This window comes from Rattus norvegicus, chromosome 14 (assembly GCF_021556685.1).
Source record: "Rattus norvegicus strain SHRSP/BbbUtx chromosome 14, alternate assembly SHRSP_T2T, whole genome shotgun sequence".
In the NCBI taxonomy this organism is placed as follows: Eukaryota; Metazoa; Chordata; class Mammalia; order Rodentia; family Muridae; genus Rattus; species Rattus norvegicus.
This window is the reverse complement of record NC_141547.1, coordinates 104,573,603-104,592,038: the sequence shown is the minus strand read 5'-3', so window position 1 is coordinate 104,592,038 and position 18,436 is coordinate 104,573,603. Positions and strand designations below refer to the sequence as shown.

Here is an 18,436-nt window from a genome sequence, read left to right as displayed (position 1 = left end):
TTCAACTACTACTCTATCCTCCCAAAATGTTAGGGAAGGAAGATACTTGTCAAAGGCTGAGGTTAGGTTACAGAACTGGGGTATTCACTGCAATTACCTCACTTTCTTTATGTTGCCAAAGGCCTTTTGGACTCTGTATCTGTATGAAGAATTACTTATATGCTACTTAATTAAGTGCCCACTTCATGCAAGCAAGAAATCTGACTTGAATCTCCATCAGCTGTACAAGAAGGCCAGATGAAAGCATACCCCATAACCCAGGTCTGGTTAGCTAAAGGCAGGAAGAGCTGTGGGGCACAATGTTCGGCCAAGTTATCTGAATCAACAGTCTTCATATCAGCGAGGCACACCATCTTGATAAGGTGTAACACAATCGACAATTATGTCTGCATACACATAGACTCATGTGCATACACATAAAACATCAATACACAGATAAATACCATTAAAAAGCTTCAGAAACAATAAAGACATTAGCTAGAATAAGTGTGAGAAAACTTACCAAAATGATCTTCAACTCCATCATGAAGCTCATTAGATCCGGAGAGTGCTTCATTCTCTAAATTAAAACATTTTCAGATAATAACTCATGAAATGGACGTTCTACTCATTGAAACTGAAATTAATGTAGACATAAAAATCTGAGAGTTATTAATTAGTGAACATTTGTTATTGCGTCTATTCCTGCCAACTTCAATTTGAAAGGGTAACTAAACCTTCTGCCTTTGTTTTCTATTGTGATAAACACCATGACCAAGAGCAACGTGGGGAGGAGAGGGTTTGTTTCAGCTTACGGCTGGAGTCCATCTTCAAGGAACTCCAGGCAAGAGCTGAAGGTGGAGGTCACAGAGGAACAGTGCTCACAGCCTGCTCGCCATGGCCTGCTCAGCTTGCTTTCTTATACCATCCAGGACCACCTGCCCAGAGGTGGTGCCATCCACAGTGGGTAGAGCAATCATTCATCAAGAAAACGCCCCGCCAACTTGCCTCCGGGTCATCTGATGAAGCAATTGCTCAATGGAGATGCCTCTTCCCTATAATCGTATCAATCAAGTTGAATACAATTAACCAGGCCTACCCTACCTGGGTGAAATGTGGTGACTCATGGAAGACTTCATTTAAACCTGTGCACGTGACTCTACTCCTTCACTGAAAGACCTACCATAGGTAGGCAAGCTTTATTTTAGAAGGAGGAGGAAGCAGGGGAAAGAGACGCAATTGAAAATAGGAACATAAAACATAGAGTGGTAAATTGGATTTACTAGATTTTTTTGAATTAGCTAAATTTATTAATAATAGAATATGCACTGCTTCTAGGCCTTTAAAATCATGGATGCCATCCCTTCAAAACTAACTCATCCTAATTCAAAAAGAGGAACATTATAATAAATATATAAGAGAAACTATTATAATAAATGATAAAAATGAATAGCTTATAAAACAGAATGAAAATTTCAGAGAGTGGTGTTCCATTGTTCAAAAATATTTTATTCTTAAAATAGCTATAGAATAAATGGTTACATCTTAGAATGCTTGAAAAAAACTGCTTGCTTTTTGTTTCTCTTTTACACTTTGATGCATTTCCACAGGCACATACTGCTCTGCACACAGCTAAATGCAAATTTGTTCCATGTTTTCAGAGAGGAAATCCAGAGCCTAAGCTACCTGTCCAGCATACGAAAGCAAACCATTCCCAGGACATGGTGGGCCATACGCCTATGGAGTCCATCTTACCCCACAGCTGCCTCTACACTGAACAACCTGCGTCCATGCCCTGTGACCCATATTCCAGCAGCCACATCCAGCTCAGCACCCGGTTTGCTCATCAGTGGTGATTGGAATGAATCCACGCCCACGTGGCCTTTGTTTAAGGTGCTGCTGTTAGAATAGAACATCACAACTCTGCCAAGCTTGGCCTGGCTTTTCAAGAAGCCTGACAATTTAGCTACCGTCTTTTATAAAAAAAGGTTGTTGACTGCTTAGGTTGCATTTACTGATAAGAGAAAAATCGTAACTCTAAACTGAATCTGGGAGTAGAACAAAAAAGAAAAAGAAAAGAATGAGGGCATTCCCTGACCAGCTGGAAGGAGGAGGAGGTACCCAGTGGTACCTTCAGGCCTCTACCTTCTGAATAAGCACAGGGAAGGGGACCTACTGTCCCACTGTTTGCTTAGTGCCTATGAACAAATTTCTCAGGCTACTCAAGAGTCGTTCTTAAACTTTCAAGTACAGTGTCCGTTAGTCACAAGGATAAGGAGAGAACGGACACAGCCTCAACATTCCATTACAGCAGTGCTGAGTTAGACAACTAGCGCAAGTGCTCACATTCAGCAGTTCAGCCCTGCACTTGTCTCTGCCTCAGTAATGCATTATGGAGAGTGAGCGTCCTGGTCAGTCACCACACATAATTTATCTTTAACACACAATCAATACAGACCATCAGGAAAACCACACAAAGGGAAAGATCATCCAAAGAAGTGCACTTCTACCGACATATATTTTTCTACCAGAGACAGTCTGTTATTTTCATGTATTTCAGGAATACTTTCTTTTACAATGTTTCTATTATCTTTAAGAAATTCTCAGCTAGGATATACAGCCAAGTACTAAGAATAACTAAGTTAATGCCGCCTGGCTAGCTATCTCCTTAGCCACCCTCAGCTCCTATCATTATGAAAGGTCACATTGGCCTAAGCAACTTCCTTTTGTCCTTTCCTGATCAAAATCTACATCTACAAACCCCATTATTGCCAAACACAACCTAGATCTTACATTCCTATCATTGTTCTTCAAGTTCGAGAGAGAAGTCACACAGGAAATACTGCATAGGGCACGATGCATATGGAGTGGGTGATGTTTGAAAACCTAAAATCTCAAGGCTGTAAATCCATTTCAAACCTCAACATTGCCTCGAGATCTGCTGAGGGTTCCAGAAACCATTTTATGTCATGTGTCATATTAAAACTCTTGAAACTTACCAAACTCAGCAACTAACAAACCCCTTGTTTACCAACCAGGGCTTTAAGGAGTAAATTTAGAAATCTCTATTCTCATTGGAAGCTTAAGACTTTCAACAGACTTACCTGTTGGACTACTTGATGATATTCATTAAGTATATTTTTCAGCTGCCAGCTACACAGTAATCTAAAATTTTAACAGGAAAATAGTTTATTCATTGTTTGCTATTACAAGGAGAAAATGTCTTTGAATGCTAATAAACATGTATGTACAATTGAAACAATCACATAAGCATGGTCCTGATAAGTAAATAAAAACATTAACCACTCATAAGCTGAAAGTCTCATCTTCAAACTGTCATTATAAATTTTACTTCAAACATAAATAAGTGCTCTCAGTGAGCAGCAGAATAATAATGCATCCTTGCAAAACTATAACACAGCCAAGTAAAAACGTCCATTGAACTAAATTCTTCATCACAATAGGCAGATATAATACACAGTTTGGATCATAATATATCAAATTGACACGTGAGAAAGTCTGTGGTACAACATATCTTCCAAATTCCAGATTAATATAATTGAACAGGTATTTTTACTTATATAGGTAACGATGAGTTCATCGTCCCCAGCTCACCTCAACTCTGCACACAATACTGGGAGGTCAGTAACTACTTAAAAGAAGTGATTTTAGTTATCTAAATGTAGAAATCTTAATTTGGGGCTGCTGGGATGGTCCAGTAGTTAAGAATTTCTTTTTCAAAGCATCCATATTAGATTCCCAGGACACATATGGCAACTCATAACTGTTCATAACTTTAGTTCCAGGGGAATCAGTGCTGTCATCTAGTCTCTGTGGGCAACAGACTTAACTGTAGTTCACAGACATATACACAAATACGACATTCATATACATAAAACAAAACAGCAACGACAACAAACTCAGTAGGCTGGGCATGGCGGGGGACACCCATCATTCCCAACACTTGGGAGTCAGAGGCAGGGATCTCTAAGTTGGAGGTCAATTTAATGTTTACAGCATTCCAAGACAGCCAGAGCTACATGAGAGACTCTCTCTCAAAAACCCATGAATGAATGAATGAATGAATGTGAATGAATGGATGAAGAAATGAATAAGTGAATAAATAAATTGAGTGAGTAAGGAAGTAAGTTTGGGTTTCCCAAACCACTTCCTTTCTAGCCCACCCCTCTGTCCACTCTTGTGTTACGTTCATTCCCACCACACTTCCTCTGTTAGTAGCATAGCAGTTTTTCATTTGTTCCTCCGTTGGGAGGTTCTTGGCTTCCTTTCACTGTTACCAACTGGTCTTTTACTAATTATACCTTTACTGTGGCATATCCTAGTTTATCTCCTCAAAGAATTAAACTTTTTGATACATATTATCTGCAAAATTCCATGACTCTTCCTTCAGTATCCACCTATCTTTTCTACATACCAAGTTCCAGTCTTCAATTTCCTTTTTAGTCACTCATTCCCTTCAAAGCCAATGCCACCTCTCCCTGTGCTCCTTCACAAAATCCTGTGATTCTCACAAACTGTTCTGCTCTCCTTCACTTTACTCTTAGACACTGAAGAGAGAACTGAGGTGTGCGGTGACACTGACCTCTCCAGCCCTAGCTTCTGAGGAGCTGTTCCTTGCCCACATCGATTTTACTCTGAACACTCAGAACAAGGCAATTGAATGGTTCTTCACAAATTACTAAATTATTCATGTGCAGTAAACATCAGTGGGAAGCTAGACGTGGAGTGGGGGGCAAGCATTCTAACCATCTCCGTTGTCCCTTAAATCTCCACTCAGAACGTGTTAGGGAAGTATATACAATTATTACTGCTTTCAATAAAAACAAACAGAGAAAGTTTGTGTTAACTGTGAAAAGTCACAGGGTGGTGTTCATAAAGACAGGCTGGTTTGGAAGAACCAAAATGTGTTGGGGATATTGGAACTAAGCTGATGAACACTTCAGGCAAAACTGCAGCCAGCAGGATCATGGCTTCTCCAGCCCCGGGTGCCACTCACACTTACACAAGCAAACGGTACCTTACCTCGCCTTCTTCAGCTGCTGGTCTTTGGGCAGCACTATCCTGAGGTGGAAATCCCGTCCCTGTGAAAAGGAAAAGTGCAAACTCCTTCTTTCACTGAATGCCGAAAAGCTAAAGTCACACAAACATATTTCCCTATATTTATAAAGGATATCGAATTTAGATAAACTTTTTATACTTAAAGTATAAAGAAGGAAAAGTAATAATTCAAAATTCTATGTTGTAAACTTTACAACTACACATTAAGATGGGAGCATGATTTTCAAAGACAAAAAAAAAAACTACGAAAATGTTAGCAAACATAAAGAAATTTATTTCTTAAAGTATAAACTCACCAAAAAAAGGCTACTCAGTTTTCAAAATTGCAACTTTCTAAATTGTAATAAAATAAAAATATATTGTTATGTAATCTAGGTTTTTAGATAAAACAGAAATAATGTTAAAGCCTGGAAGGATGTCTCAGTAGGTAAGCATGCTTGCTCCACAACTGTGGAGAATGATTCCAGCACCCATAACCAAAGCCTGCCACCCCAGTGCTGTGTACAGTGAAGGCAGGGGAATGGCCTCCAGCCTAGATCCAAGATTAAGAGACTATGTCTCAAAACAGCAAAGAATGATGGAGCAGGACAGCCAAAGTCCCCTGCAAACTACACCCTCATGAACATGAACACCCACACGTACATATACACATTGAAGCAGGTATATGCACCTGTGTGTGCACATGTGCATGTACACACACTGTACACACACACACACACACACACACACACACATTCTACTCTGGAACAATTTCATATAGTGAACCTTCAATAAATAAAATAAGTAATATATTAATTTTGTAAATCTAAATATTTGGTAGTTATACAAATTTTACTCAAGAGTCTACGGAAAGGAAAGAGTGTTCTCTGGAAACACACTCAGCTTCACTTTCTTTCAAAAGTGAATGTGTAAACAGTCTAAACTCCATAGCTTAAATAAGGTGATACATGTGAAATCTGAGCAAAAATAAGCAGGAAAAGACAAACAGAAATGTAATCTTTTACTCCAACAATATAAAATGAAAAGAGTAATAAAATTCTTGGAAAACAATTACTATGTGGAATTTTAGCAGACTCCCTCAAAGCACATTCCAAACCAGAGGAACACAATTAAATGCACCCCATAACCTTTACTTTCATGGTAATATCACAGTTCTGACTTTCATTACATTTAAATGTCCTTTAAAAAAATGAAACAAAATGTACTACTGACCTTTTCAAAAGGTCAAGTAACAATAATTCACTATTTCATTAAAGCACTAAAAGGTATTATGTAGTAACTTTAGCCTAACTTCATAGATACCTCACACATAGTGTAAGAATGGTAAGAAATTCACCATGTGCATGAAAACAGAAAAGCAATTCTACTTTACCTGAAAGAATAAATGCAAAGTTCCATTTCTGGGAAATCCAGTCACTGTAAAAGGCCAAGTGTCATAAATGGGCCAAGAAAATTACAAACTTAGCATGTCTGTAGTTGAAGCATCTGAACAGTATTATTCTTTCTCAGTAAGCAGATTTTTCCAGCTTCCATATAACAAAAGTACTAAGAGTTTCTAAACCTGAATGTCCTGACATACCCTCCCCCCAAAATTGGAGTGATTAATAATATGAGCACAAAAAAAAAAAAAATACTATGTTTGCAACCAGAAGTCAGAGAACACAATAAATCTGTAATTAATCATAGCAGAGATGAAAATCACTTTTGAGTAGGACTAACTCTGGGCTCCAAGAGCAATGAGAGTCAAAAGTGTTATTTTTAAAAATCACAGAAGAAAGAATGCATGCAGAAGGACTAACAGAGACGGGAGAAGGGAGCAAGCAGTGACAATAAGGCAGAGATCTATTATGACCACAAGTCAGGGAGAGGCTGGGGATGATGGTCATGGCCATTACCCTTGGCACTCACTAAGATTCTACAGGGCAATGCTGAGTTGGAGGTTTTCCTGGACCTCACGATGAGATACTAAATTTACAAAAGCAAAAGGAAAGAGTCAAGGAGATGTCTAAAGACATTTCAGAGCAGCAAAAGATTGGGCAGGAACACCCCTGGGAAACTGCACGTTAGAAAGAAAATAATGACTGTGGGAAACTTAAGCCTTTATGACAGATATAAAACCCTACCTCAAACCCTCCCCCAAATAAATCATTAAATAAACTGCATTTTCCTTTACCAACAGAAGAGGGTATTCTTGAATCAGAAATTTCACAAACTATTCAAGCAGCAAAACACTCACACACCCAAAGGTCTTTGGCCCCAGTCCAAAGAAGCTGTGACACAAAGACAGAGCATGAGAAACAGAAGGTAGAGATGGAGCCCAGGAAAGCAGAACCCAGAAACACACCAATTATACACAGACCACAACATCAGGAGGTGAACATTTCAAGACTGAATTGTCTAAACACCGATACCAGAGACTGAAAGAAGCTATGACCGTATTGACTAAACTCAGAAAGAAAATAAAACAAGTCAGAATGACATTAGGATGAGAGAATGACTTTAAGCATGACAAGGAAGAATGGAGCTACACTGTGGAGTATTAGTATGGTTGGAATAGTACCAGAGAAAGTCCAATACACGTGCAATAGGAGACCCTGAAAGGAGATAGTAGAAAAGGGTATTTATAATCACAGCCCGACTTCACTTTTCTGGAAATTCTCACACTAAAATGGACATGAAACAAAGGACTCATGATGGATGATTCAGTGGATAAAGGAACTTGCCATGAAGGCTGAGTTCAATCCTTGTCTCATGGCAGAAGGAGGGAACCATCGTCCTCTTACCCTCTGACCTCCAGATTACACACTCACGTGCACACACGCACATAAGATAAGGCAACTTTTTAAATAAGGAAAAAATAAATTGGGTTTTAAGGGAAATAACGAAAGCTAGGAGATATAGATTATGTAAAGCAGTCTTGCTTTGGAAGGAGGGAGCTGAGGGATGAAGAAGCCATGGCTTCACACACAGTAGAACATGTTCTACCACAGAACTAACAGCCAGGTCTAGTCTACAAAGAAAGCGTTCAGCTCACTCAATGCTGATGAAGTTCTACCGGCCAAAGTGGAACTCCTTTGTAATATAAAACCCACTAAATACAGTACCCAAAAAAGTGTTGTTTCACTGGTACAGCCAAATTAAGCTCTGCACACGTTTAACAAAAATAAAAGGAAACCTTAAAACAGTTGGACTCTCCTCAAGTAATTTAACTACCATTTAAAACAAAACAAAACAAAACAAAACAAAACAAAACAAAAACATTCACAGTGGGCATCCTAACAATGTACATTTGACATTTAAAGAAGAAAACTACGGCCCATAATGGGGAGATAAGTCAAGAGACATGTATATAAAAAGAGAGTGTATTATAGAATCCAAGGGAAATTAGCTGCCACCTTATGAAGGTGGTCATGCACATTATGATCTGAGACCTCTAGTCAATATATGCGTTGGGAATGTAGAAAGCAAAGCTCTACCCCTATTTAACTTTTAAACAATCAAAGTCTTCGCAAGAGTCTTTACTGGAAGTTCATGAGAGTACCTTATCAGGACTCACCAACCAAGATGCTTCCAAATTCCTGATTTGGGGAAACAGATAATTCCTGTGTTTCAAGGCTTAGGAAAGTGAAGCAGCGAGAGGTAACCAGTACAAGAAGCATCATCACAGACTCAAGGGGCGTTAACTGCAAGGCCAACAGGGACTGGGGAGATATCTCAGCAGATAAATAAATAACTTGCCCTGAAAACCCAAGGACTGAAGGTGGGATCCGAAACCCTAAATAAAAGCTCCATTCTGGGCAGGCAAAGACAAAGCATCTCAGCTGCCGTGTTCAGCAAGGGACCCTACCTTAATAAGTAATGTGAAAAGCTATTGAGGCAAACATCCAATGTAAACCTATGGACTGCTACACACACACACACACACACACACACACACACACACACACACACACACACACACACGCACACGCACACACACAAGAAAGAGAAAAAGAGAACAAAAGAACAGAAAAAGGGAATATCATAAATAACTTTGTAAGCCAATATACTCAGAAACCTAGATAAAATTAACTCCTTGATACAAACTAGCAAAGCTCACTCAAGACAAAAGTGCCGAATAACATACAAACCCACTTTCCCTCTATTCACAAATGATTCATTCACATAAAAACTGATTGTCAAGGCACCAAAATGTATCCCCAAGTTCCACAAGCCGATTTTTAATAAACAATGCTAATTGTGGTGCAACAAAACTAATAAGTTCTAACAAAGACTGAAAGCTGGAAACTTAGAAATGTTTCTATTTAACACCTGAATGAGGAACTACAAGTAGAAATTATATAAGCTCCAGGAACCTGTGACGGGACAGAAGCATCTACAGAATCCTTTTAAAATAGCAAGATGAGGGAAATGCAACACCAAAGGTGACACTTTAGAAGCACAGAAGCTGAAAGTGTGCTGTCTCTGGCTGATTTGGGACAGTGCAAACAAAATAAAGGAGGCAACACTCACAATCACATGTCAAAAGAAGGAAGATGGGAAAGCTATTCCTTATACAAAGGGCTGTTCACAGATAGAAAGGCAAGATGGTGGTAGAAAAGGCTTGAGGGATTTGGCACCAATCACTTTTATTTAGCTATTTAAGCCAAGAGTCCAGTATTGAAAAGCTGCAATATATAAAACCAACACAGAGTCCCACAGACAAACATCAAATGGAACTTGGGAGTCTTGTGAAAGAGTTGGGGGAAGGAATGAGGGACTTGGAAGGGGCAGGGTCTCAGGTCTCCACAAGACCAACAGATCCAACTAAGCTGGACCCTTGCACGGCTTCCTGAGACTGAACCACCAACCAAAGAGTATACATGGGCTGGACCTAGGCCCCCATACACACATATATAACAAAAGTGCAGTTTGGACTTCTTGTGGGTCCCCCGACAACTGGGATGAGGGCTGTCTCTGACTCTGTTGCCAGTCTGTGGCTCCTATTCCTCTAACTGGGCTGCGTTGTGGGACCTCAGTGGGAAAAGATGTGGCTAGTCCTGCAATGGCTTCAGGTGCACAGTGTGTTTGTTGGGAGAGGGGGAACCTCCCCTTCCTCAGAGGAGAAGAAAGCGGGCTAGGGGCGGGGCTATGTGAAGGGGGAATGGGGAGATTGATCAGGATGTAAAGTGGATAAATAAATACATAAATGGAAAAAAGGAACTAAAGAAGAAATAAAAACAAAAATAAATAAAAACAAAAATAAATAAATAAAATCTGCAGTATATAGGTGAGTGTGTAATGACCCAAAGAGCCTCAGCAAAAAGTACTTGTTTCAAAAGAAAATCTGACAGAAGTCACACTAACCTGGTAACTGGCATTATTAACATCAACCGTGGGAGGAGCAGAATTAATATCAACACTGACTTTATGTGCCCTGAAGGGAACACAGCATGGTGTCTCTGCCCAAATACATTACCAGAATTCAGTGGTTAAAAAAAAAAAAAAATCAAACCTAATAAGCTGAACTCTAAAAACTAAAAGTTCAAGTTAATAAAAACACAGTCTAAGAACTGTTCCAAAATGAAGAGATAATTAAATGCTCCATGAAAATTTACATCAGATAGAAGTTTTAGTAACTGTACTGAGGTTAGGTTTGAGTGAACCCTTGCTTTATGAAATGAGTGCTAATTATTTAGAGATAAAGCATCAAGAAGTGTGTCTATGATTTAATCTCAAAGGGTCAGGAAAGTGTGTGCAAAGGACCAACCAAAACCACACTCAGGATAAAACCAGTTGTGCTGGAGAGCTTTGAGACAATGCTTAGGATGTAAAGAGATGCTTAAGGAATAAAAAAATTAGAAATTACCTACATCAAAGGTTAATTTGTTTCCATTCAAATCTGATGGCTATAGTTGTTTTGTAAAGGGCTATGGAGATACAGACAAGTGATGTAAAACCTTTGCTTCTGCCTGCCCTGTGCAGCACTTGCCTGGTATGGGAATGGCTGTGGTTCAATCCCCAGCACAGAGATGCATATGTGTGACAGATATGCACATGTACACACACAAATATGCACACACACACACACACACACACACACACACACTTGAAATTTTCTGAAAGTTTCTGTAAAAGTGAAAAACATTTTAACTGGAATTTCAACAGTTAATCAAGAAGTGACAGCTAACTCGTTTCCTTCTAGGATAATAAATTTTAGCCATTCCTTGAAGGTTCACACGGTTTGAAAACCCCTAAGAAAGCCCACGCTTCCTGTGTGTGTAAATTCACCACACAGCATTTTCTTAACTGCCAGGAATGCTTAGGGACAAGTTTTACTATGAAGTTTTACTATGAAGAAAACTTGATAACTGCTCAGTGTTATAGAGACTGCTGCTTCAACATACATAGAAGTTAATGACTCCTGTCACTAAAGGGCAAGTTACATGCAACTGAGTTTAAATTCAAAGGAAAAGTCCACACTCAAAATCTTAAATTACTGTAATTTGTTTTACCATGGGAGTGGGGGTGGAGTGAGATTTTTTTAAACAGCCACAGTTTCAGAGGTAACTAATGCCATCATAGTCAAGGTACTTAGCCTCTCTAAATTTCCCAGGATTTGATTTCAGCTATAAAATGATGAGTTTTGGATTTTTCTGTTTGTATAGTTTAATAGTGGGCCCTGGGTGCTCTGTAAATTTCAAAATCGTGAGTGCAATAACATATGTCGCTATTCTGTGTGATGAACTCTGGTTAAGACCTACAGAACTGCACCTCCCACCACCAGCCAAGCAAAGTCAAGTCGCCAGGTCCTCCCTGTGTCGCGCGGCAACGCCACCCAGAGACCGCGCATGCGCAGAATATCGGCGCTGCTTTCCAATCTCCGCCGCGCTCGCCCAGCGGGCCAGAGACGCCGCGGCCAACCTGCGCTACGAGTGACAGGCTTTTGCCCGAGAGAACGACCCCGCAGGGTACCTGAGCCGAAATGAAGCCCTCATACACAGTTTTCTCCCGATTCTGAGGAAGCAGCAGCGGGAAATGGCGCAACAGGTTTGCTTCCGTGTCCGCCATGGCGCGCAGGAATGGCCGCCGCACATGCGCAGTCTGCAGAGGGACGGTGCGGAAACCCAGGTTGGCGGGAAGTCTGGAGACCCAGAAGTGGCGGGTACCGCAATCCTGACCTGTACAATTCATCTGAGCCAACTGGTCCCCTTAGAAGCAGGTAAAGGAAGATCACTCTCAAGTCCGCAGGTCTGACCGGTCAGGATTATTCTGACCTTGACTGTCAAAAATAAAACCAACAAAATCCTCTTCTTGGTTTTATTGAAGATTGCTGCAACTCCAAAAGCTGACTTTCCTCCCCTGACATAGCTTTTACAGTATGCCCATAGCATCCTGTCTTTACCCTGAACCTGACCCATCACCTCTCCTGTTCTTGTGTTTGCTTTGGACTAGGTCTCCTGTATACTCCCAGTATACCCTTCAACCAACTGTGTATGTAAACAAATTGTACCTAAAATACATCATGTATATTGTGTGCAGATTCAGCGTTGTACTGTGTTTAACTAGATATATTTGAAAGAAGCCCATGTAAACTGAAAGAGATTCAATTTATTTCTGAGGTGGTTCGCTCACAAATACAGTAAAAACATGAAAAGGATTGACAGATTTGCTGAGAGTCTTCTCTGAAAAACTTTTTCTATACATTCTAACTTAGAGACGAGATGGTTATTATCTTTTTACTAAGGATAGATTTAAGAAACTTGGTAATAAGAGCCTGATAATAGCTGTATCATGAGAGGCTCAACCAGAGCATGTCATATACAGAAGTGAATGCTAGCAACAAACTATTGAACTGAGAATGGGGTCCCCCTTGGAGGAGTTAGAGAAAGGATTGAAGGAGCTGAAGGGGCTTGCAACCCCTTAAGAACAATACCAACCAACCAGAACTCCCAGAGACTAAACCACTACCCAAAGACTACACATGAACAGACCCATGTCTCCAGCTGCATATGTAGCAGAGGATGGCCTTGTTGGGCACCAATGGGAGGGTAAGCCCTTGGTTCTGCTAAGACTGGACCCCCCGCCCCCAATGCAGGGGAATGTCAGGGGCTGGGGTGGGTGGGAAGGCAGGTGGTTGGAGAGGGGGTGGGATAGGGGGCTTATGGCCAGGAAACGGGGAAAGGGAATAATATTTGAAATGTAAATAAAAATATCCAATAAAAATGATCTCTATGATAAAAATAAAATTAAATTAAAAAAAGAAATTGTTAATAGTTATATGATAATTTGGTATTGCAATAAGTCACTTTTTTTCTACTATTTTTAAGATCACTGTACTATGTCAAAGATTGTGCAAAGATGAATAAGATATTCTTCCTTCCTATTCTTATTGCCCTTGTTGTAGATTGGATTTTAAAAGATGAATAGCTTGGCAGAATTTTGTCACGATATTCTGGATGCTTAGAGAACACAAGAATGCTGTACTTGTTACATTAGGTTGCACTAAGACAGTGGTCTTCAACCTTTCTAATGCTACCATCTATTACTGAAGTCCCTCATGTTGTGGTGACCCCCAACCATAAAAGTATTTTGTTGGTACTATGTAACTTTAATTTGTTAGGTATGAATCACAATGTATTTGTTCTGAGAGACAGAAGTTTTCCGGTGAGAACACAATCAACAGATTGAGAACCACTGCCATAAGACTCTCAGATTGTGACTCAGATTGCAGTAGTGTCAGCACTAGAAATCTTATACAACTTTATGTTACAGCTCTGAGGAGAAAGTGTTGTAACTCTGAGGGGAAAGGTATCCTGGAAGTCTGGAGCCAAGGAATATTACAAAGTCAAACAACACAACAAACCTTACACAAAAAATTTATTAGAAAGAAATACAGGAAGGGTGGCTGCATCTGCTTGGGAAAAAAGCAGCAAAGAACTAAGCTAGAAGCAGGCTTTACATAGGGATTCTTTGGGGTAGAGTTTTCCAGAGTGGGGATTGGTAAGATTTCAAGTCTGAGCTTTGGGTTGGCTCAGTGATTAGTGGGTTTGCAAGCTCTGGGATTGGTAAATTTTGAAAACCTGAGGTGAGCTAGACTTTTTAACCCTATAATTAGGAAACAAAATTTACCGCCAATGGATTCACGACATACCACCATGGCATCTGAATAAAAGACAAAATCTACATAAATCTAATCTCCTCTGGTGCCCTGAAGCAGCTCCTGAAATACTCACCTCAGATTGCCTTCTCTATGCCTGGAATAAAGAACTCTCCCTGTCAGGGACATGGAGAAGAAGCTACATATGAATGCTAAAATTGTCCCAGTTTGAAACCATTAGATCATACCTCATGCTGTCTCAAAATAAATAAATAAATAAATAAATAAATAAATAAATAAATAAATAGTCTATATTTCTTTGAATCTCAGCTTGTTAGGTTTTTTATATCATGTAAATTGTATTAAATGAATTTTTATACTTTTGTTAGTCTTTTATATACTCTTTTCCCTTTCCCCTACTTCCTGAATTTTCATTATGTATAATTTTAACCGAGCATTAATTTCTCACATCTTCCTAAAGTGTCTACAATCGATTTTTGTTTAAGTTAATGCTAAATAGAAGTGAAATGCAAAAGAAAACAAGTTTACCCAGGAGAAACTTGTACAACATTTTAAAGGCTGTTTTTGACTGTTTAAATTATTGAAAAAAGATGCTACTGTGGCTGATCTAGCAGCTACTATTCTTTGGGTTAGAGTCTGATTTTATTTGTTATTTTGCTGTGTACTAGAAACATCAAAGTTTTCTTTATTTTCATTCAAGTGCTGTGTGATAGTTTTATTTATTTATAGTACTATGTACATTGACCTAGGATCTGTCTTCTCCCCATGGAGTAATGGGAACATTTGAGTGCTCTTCAACATAAGTGATTATTTTTACAGTGAATATTCTTAAGGACCACTAAATTTAAACAGGATATTAGTGGTTCTGTACGCTCCAGCATTAGGCGACTTTTTTTTCTCAGATTCACAAAAGTAATCCTTCACCACTGAAATCTCTCCTCTCAGGGAGCTCAATAAAAGCCATCAAATCACAGACATGTGTAGGTAGCAGTCCAAGACCGGGCACTTGTAAATTGCTAATCTGAACTGGCAAGATTCCCAGTGAGATAAACGAAACACTGGGACAACTTCTGAAAATAGCTGAAATATCTGTAAGTGCTCAAATGGCTCATCAGAGATTCATACACAGTATGATTCATCCCAGTAGAGTATTGGAAATGGTATTTCCTACCATGTAAATGATGAAGGGGTTCATGCAAATCAATCCAACAGAACTCAAGACAATTTCTTAGCAGTGATTTTCTTCCAGGATCCACTCTGTCTCTTAAACACTGGTGTCAGGCACTTGTCTGCCAAAGTAACTCTATAGATAGAGTGAGTTTTCCTGTCCACTAGCCCATCACTACTTCTGCCTTCTGCTCAGCCACTTGAAGTGCCATCCTTGGTTGGTCAACAGGATCGCCTCCTTGGTTGTCCTCCTCGCACGGGTCCACCATGACAGCAACTATTTGCTAAAGCTGCAATGGACCTCCAGTTTCTCACATAGGCAACAGCAGTGTCTAACAATATTCTGCCTCTAATTTGTTTGTTATGTGAATGACAGACAAAAGATGAGAAATAAAGATATTTCTATATTTCTCACACACCCCTACTCTAACCTAAAGATTCTCAAATTCTGGTAATAGGGTTCTTGTCTTGTGTTTAATAGTCCAACAAATCATTCTTAATATATGCTGAACTACCATCTGCTCAGTCATACAACTCAATTATTAAAAATGTTTAGATTATGCACTATGGGATGGGGATACAGTTAAGGGTGTTCAACAGTGGGACCATACAAGATTAAGAAGATGTGTAATCTCGTTGAAGTACTTTATACCTTTTTTTGCTAAGACCTACCATTTTCAGTACTTCAAAACCTCACATCACCATACTGTTCATGTGGAAACTTTAACCTTCCTTGAATATCCTTCTCAGATGCTCTTTATAAGAATTTTTCTTGTCTTCTGAAATTATTGGTATGCCCAACCATTTAGTATATTCCCTGGTTCAGCATTAACTATTTGTAAGATGTCTTATTCTACTCAGGCTGCTATCACAAAAGTACCATAATTTGGGTAGCTTCTGAGTCAGATTTATTCCTTGCTGTTTCCAAGTAGAGGAAGCCTAGAATGAGGATTTAAGTTTTACATTTTATATTCATGATATTCAGTGAAGTATTGTCCTCAAGATACTAGTCTTTCCCCTATAATCTATGTCATACTCAGTTCTGTCATTAATATATACTATCCAAGTCAGGCAAAGACAGTTGACTCCTTGGCTCTAAACTCTCATTAAATTAATAGGAATTTCCCAAAACTGCATTAATGAATACTATCCCATTGTTAAGAGAAATGGTCTTGTTATTTTCATGGTGGATAAATGTCTAAATGAGCATTTCCCAAAAATAAATTCAGTAAGCTAAGAAATCTATCCTCTATCAAACAAAACCAAACAAGAATACTACATAAAGTCTAATTCAATGGTCCAACCACTATGCTGAGGTGTTCTAGACTGGAAAATGACACCATCATCAGTTCATTGTTGTATACTATTGTTTACAAGAAACACAGTAAAAATCAACTGCTGAGAATAGTCTGGATATTTTGAACATCAGAAAGCAAAGGAACTACTTCTACCATCATAAGTAAGCTTTCTCTCTTACAAGCTGCACAAATATCCATTCCAAATTTCAAGCTTTTTGACACATCCTAGGTATGATTTCTTTTGTATAGTGTGTCACAAAATAATAATCTTTAAACATTGTGGCTCTGGAAAAATGAATGTCCTAACTCTGAAAACTTACAAAAAGCATTGTGAAGAATGAAAATATTGAACTAATATTGTGTATTTGTGATTTGAATAGGAAAAACCCTATTCTCTTTCTCTTATTCTCCTCTCCCCCTCTCTTTCTCTGTGTATATGTCTGGGGTGTGTGTGTGTGTGTCTGTGTGTGTGTGTGTGTGTGTGTATCATCTTAGTTCTTGCTATGATCAACCACTTAGTATATTTATTTCCTGGTGCTTCATTGATTACTTACTGAAGGTCTTTGCCACAGAGGAGAAGGACCTATCAGGTTGCAAATTCAGGTAGGATTTGTTCCCCAGGAGCACCTCTAATGCACAGAAAATGTCCTGGAGCATGCTTAGAGCCCATTCACGGAGACCTGCAGCTCACTAACTAACTGCAAATGGTCTACAAGGGCTCACCATCCAACAGCTGAGTGGGCCCTTTTTAAAGAATTTTAAAAATCACGAGTCTTAATATCCTCCAGTCATCACCTGATCCCTCCAGTACAGGACATTAATATTTGACTTTGTCCCAGGCGTGTTGGTTTTCAATTGCCATCGGTGGAAGAAGACAGAACACCTGCAATTTAGTGAGATAAACTAGAAAGATTGTTCAAGTCTACTGAGAACTGAAGGCAGAAGTGTGGGGGATACCAAACTTCGGAAAGAACAGAACCATTTAAAGGTCTCAGAAGACTGGCAGAGCAAAACCATAATATCTCTCTAAACACAATACTGTCTTGGTGATAAAAAGGGGGAGCTATTCAAGATTACAACATGACTTAATGGTGTGGCAGGCTGCAAAGAGGAGTAAACTGTTGACAGTGACAGAGTATTTGGACCCTGTAATTTTCAGTCTTCAGATTTCTTTATTGCAAAACACTTATTAATTCGAATCAGGACTTTGTTCTTGCCTCTTTTCTACTCAGAAATTTAAAACCAGCTCATAGATTGCAGTATAGTGAACAGTTTTGGTATTTCATTTTATGTTTTAACTCGAAAGCAGCATACTCATAAGAAATAAGCTATGAAGGCTTCCATTTGACCTGAGTTTGGCTGGTGACTCCCTGGTATTCTATCATACCAGGCCAAGACTCTTAGAGAAGGCCCTACGGCAAGGATGAATTCCAGATACTGAAAACGCCCCCCTCCACAGGTCTACAGTGGTAATTCCTGCTTCATTCTACATAGACTGAAGAACAGTAAGGTCCGCATGCAACAAAACAAGTGAACGACTCTGTTTTAGGATTCGGAAATGACAAGAAGCCATGCTGTTCTTTTAAAAGTCTCTGGAGATTTTTGAATCACTCTGAAATAGAACAGTCCAAGTTCTAAGCAAAGACTTCTCAGCAAAACAAAATAATAACAACATCAACAAGAACAATGGCAAAAAAGCTCTTCCAAGGAAAAACCTAGCTCTACACTGAGTGAAAACCACTAACCAGTGAGGTTGCAGATCTTCTATTGAAGAACAACTAGAAAAAAAATTTCCTAGAATGCTAACACTTAG

The 18,436-nt window shown here is 39.2% G+C and overlaps 1 protein-coding gene and 1 pseudogene across 2 annotated transcripts in view; one reads left to right on the top strand and one right to left on the bottom strand.

Annotated features, from left to right (window-relative positions):
• The window catches only part of Fancl (FA complementation group L), a 77,378-nt gene extending 65,257 nt beyond the window's left edge, over positions 1–12,121 (bottom strand). The window contains exons 1-4 of one of the 2 annotated variants that reach the window (XM_087583628.1): positions 12,013–12,121; positions 5,023–5,081; positions 3,084–3,144; positions 503–559 (exon numbers count right to left, since the gene is read on the bottom strand). In XM_087583628.1, the coding sequence (XP_087439754.1) occupies positions 503–559; positions 3,084–3,144; positions 5,023–5,081; positions 12,013–12,108 (273 nt within the window). In that variant the 5' untranslated portion in view covers positions 12,109–12,121. 2 annotated transcript variants of the gene reach the window in all.
• Positions 12,107–18,436, top strand: part of S100a11-ps2 (S100 calcium binding protein A11, pseudogene 2) — a 133,908-nt pseudogene continuing 127,578 nt past the window's right edge.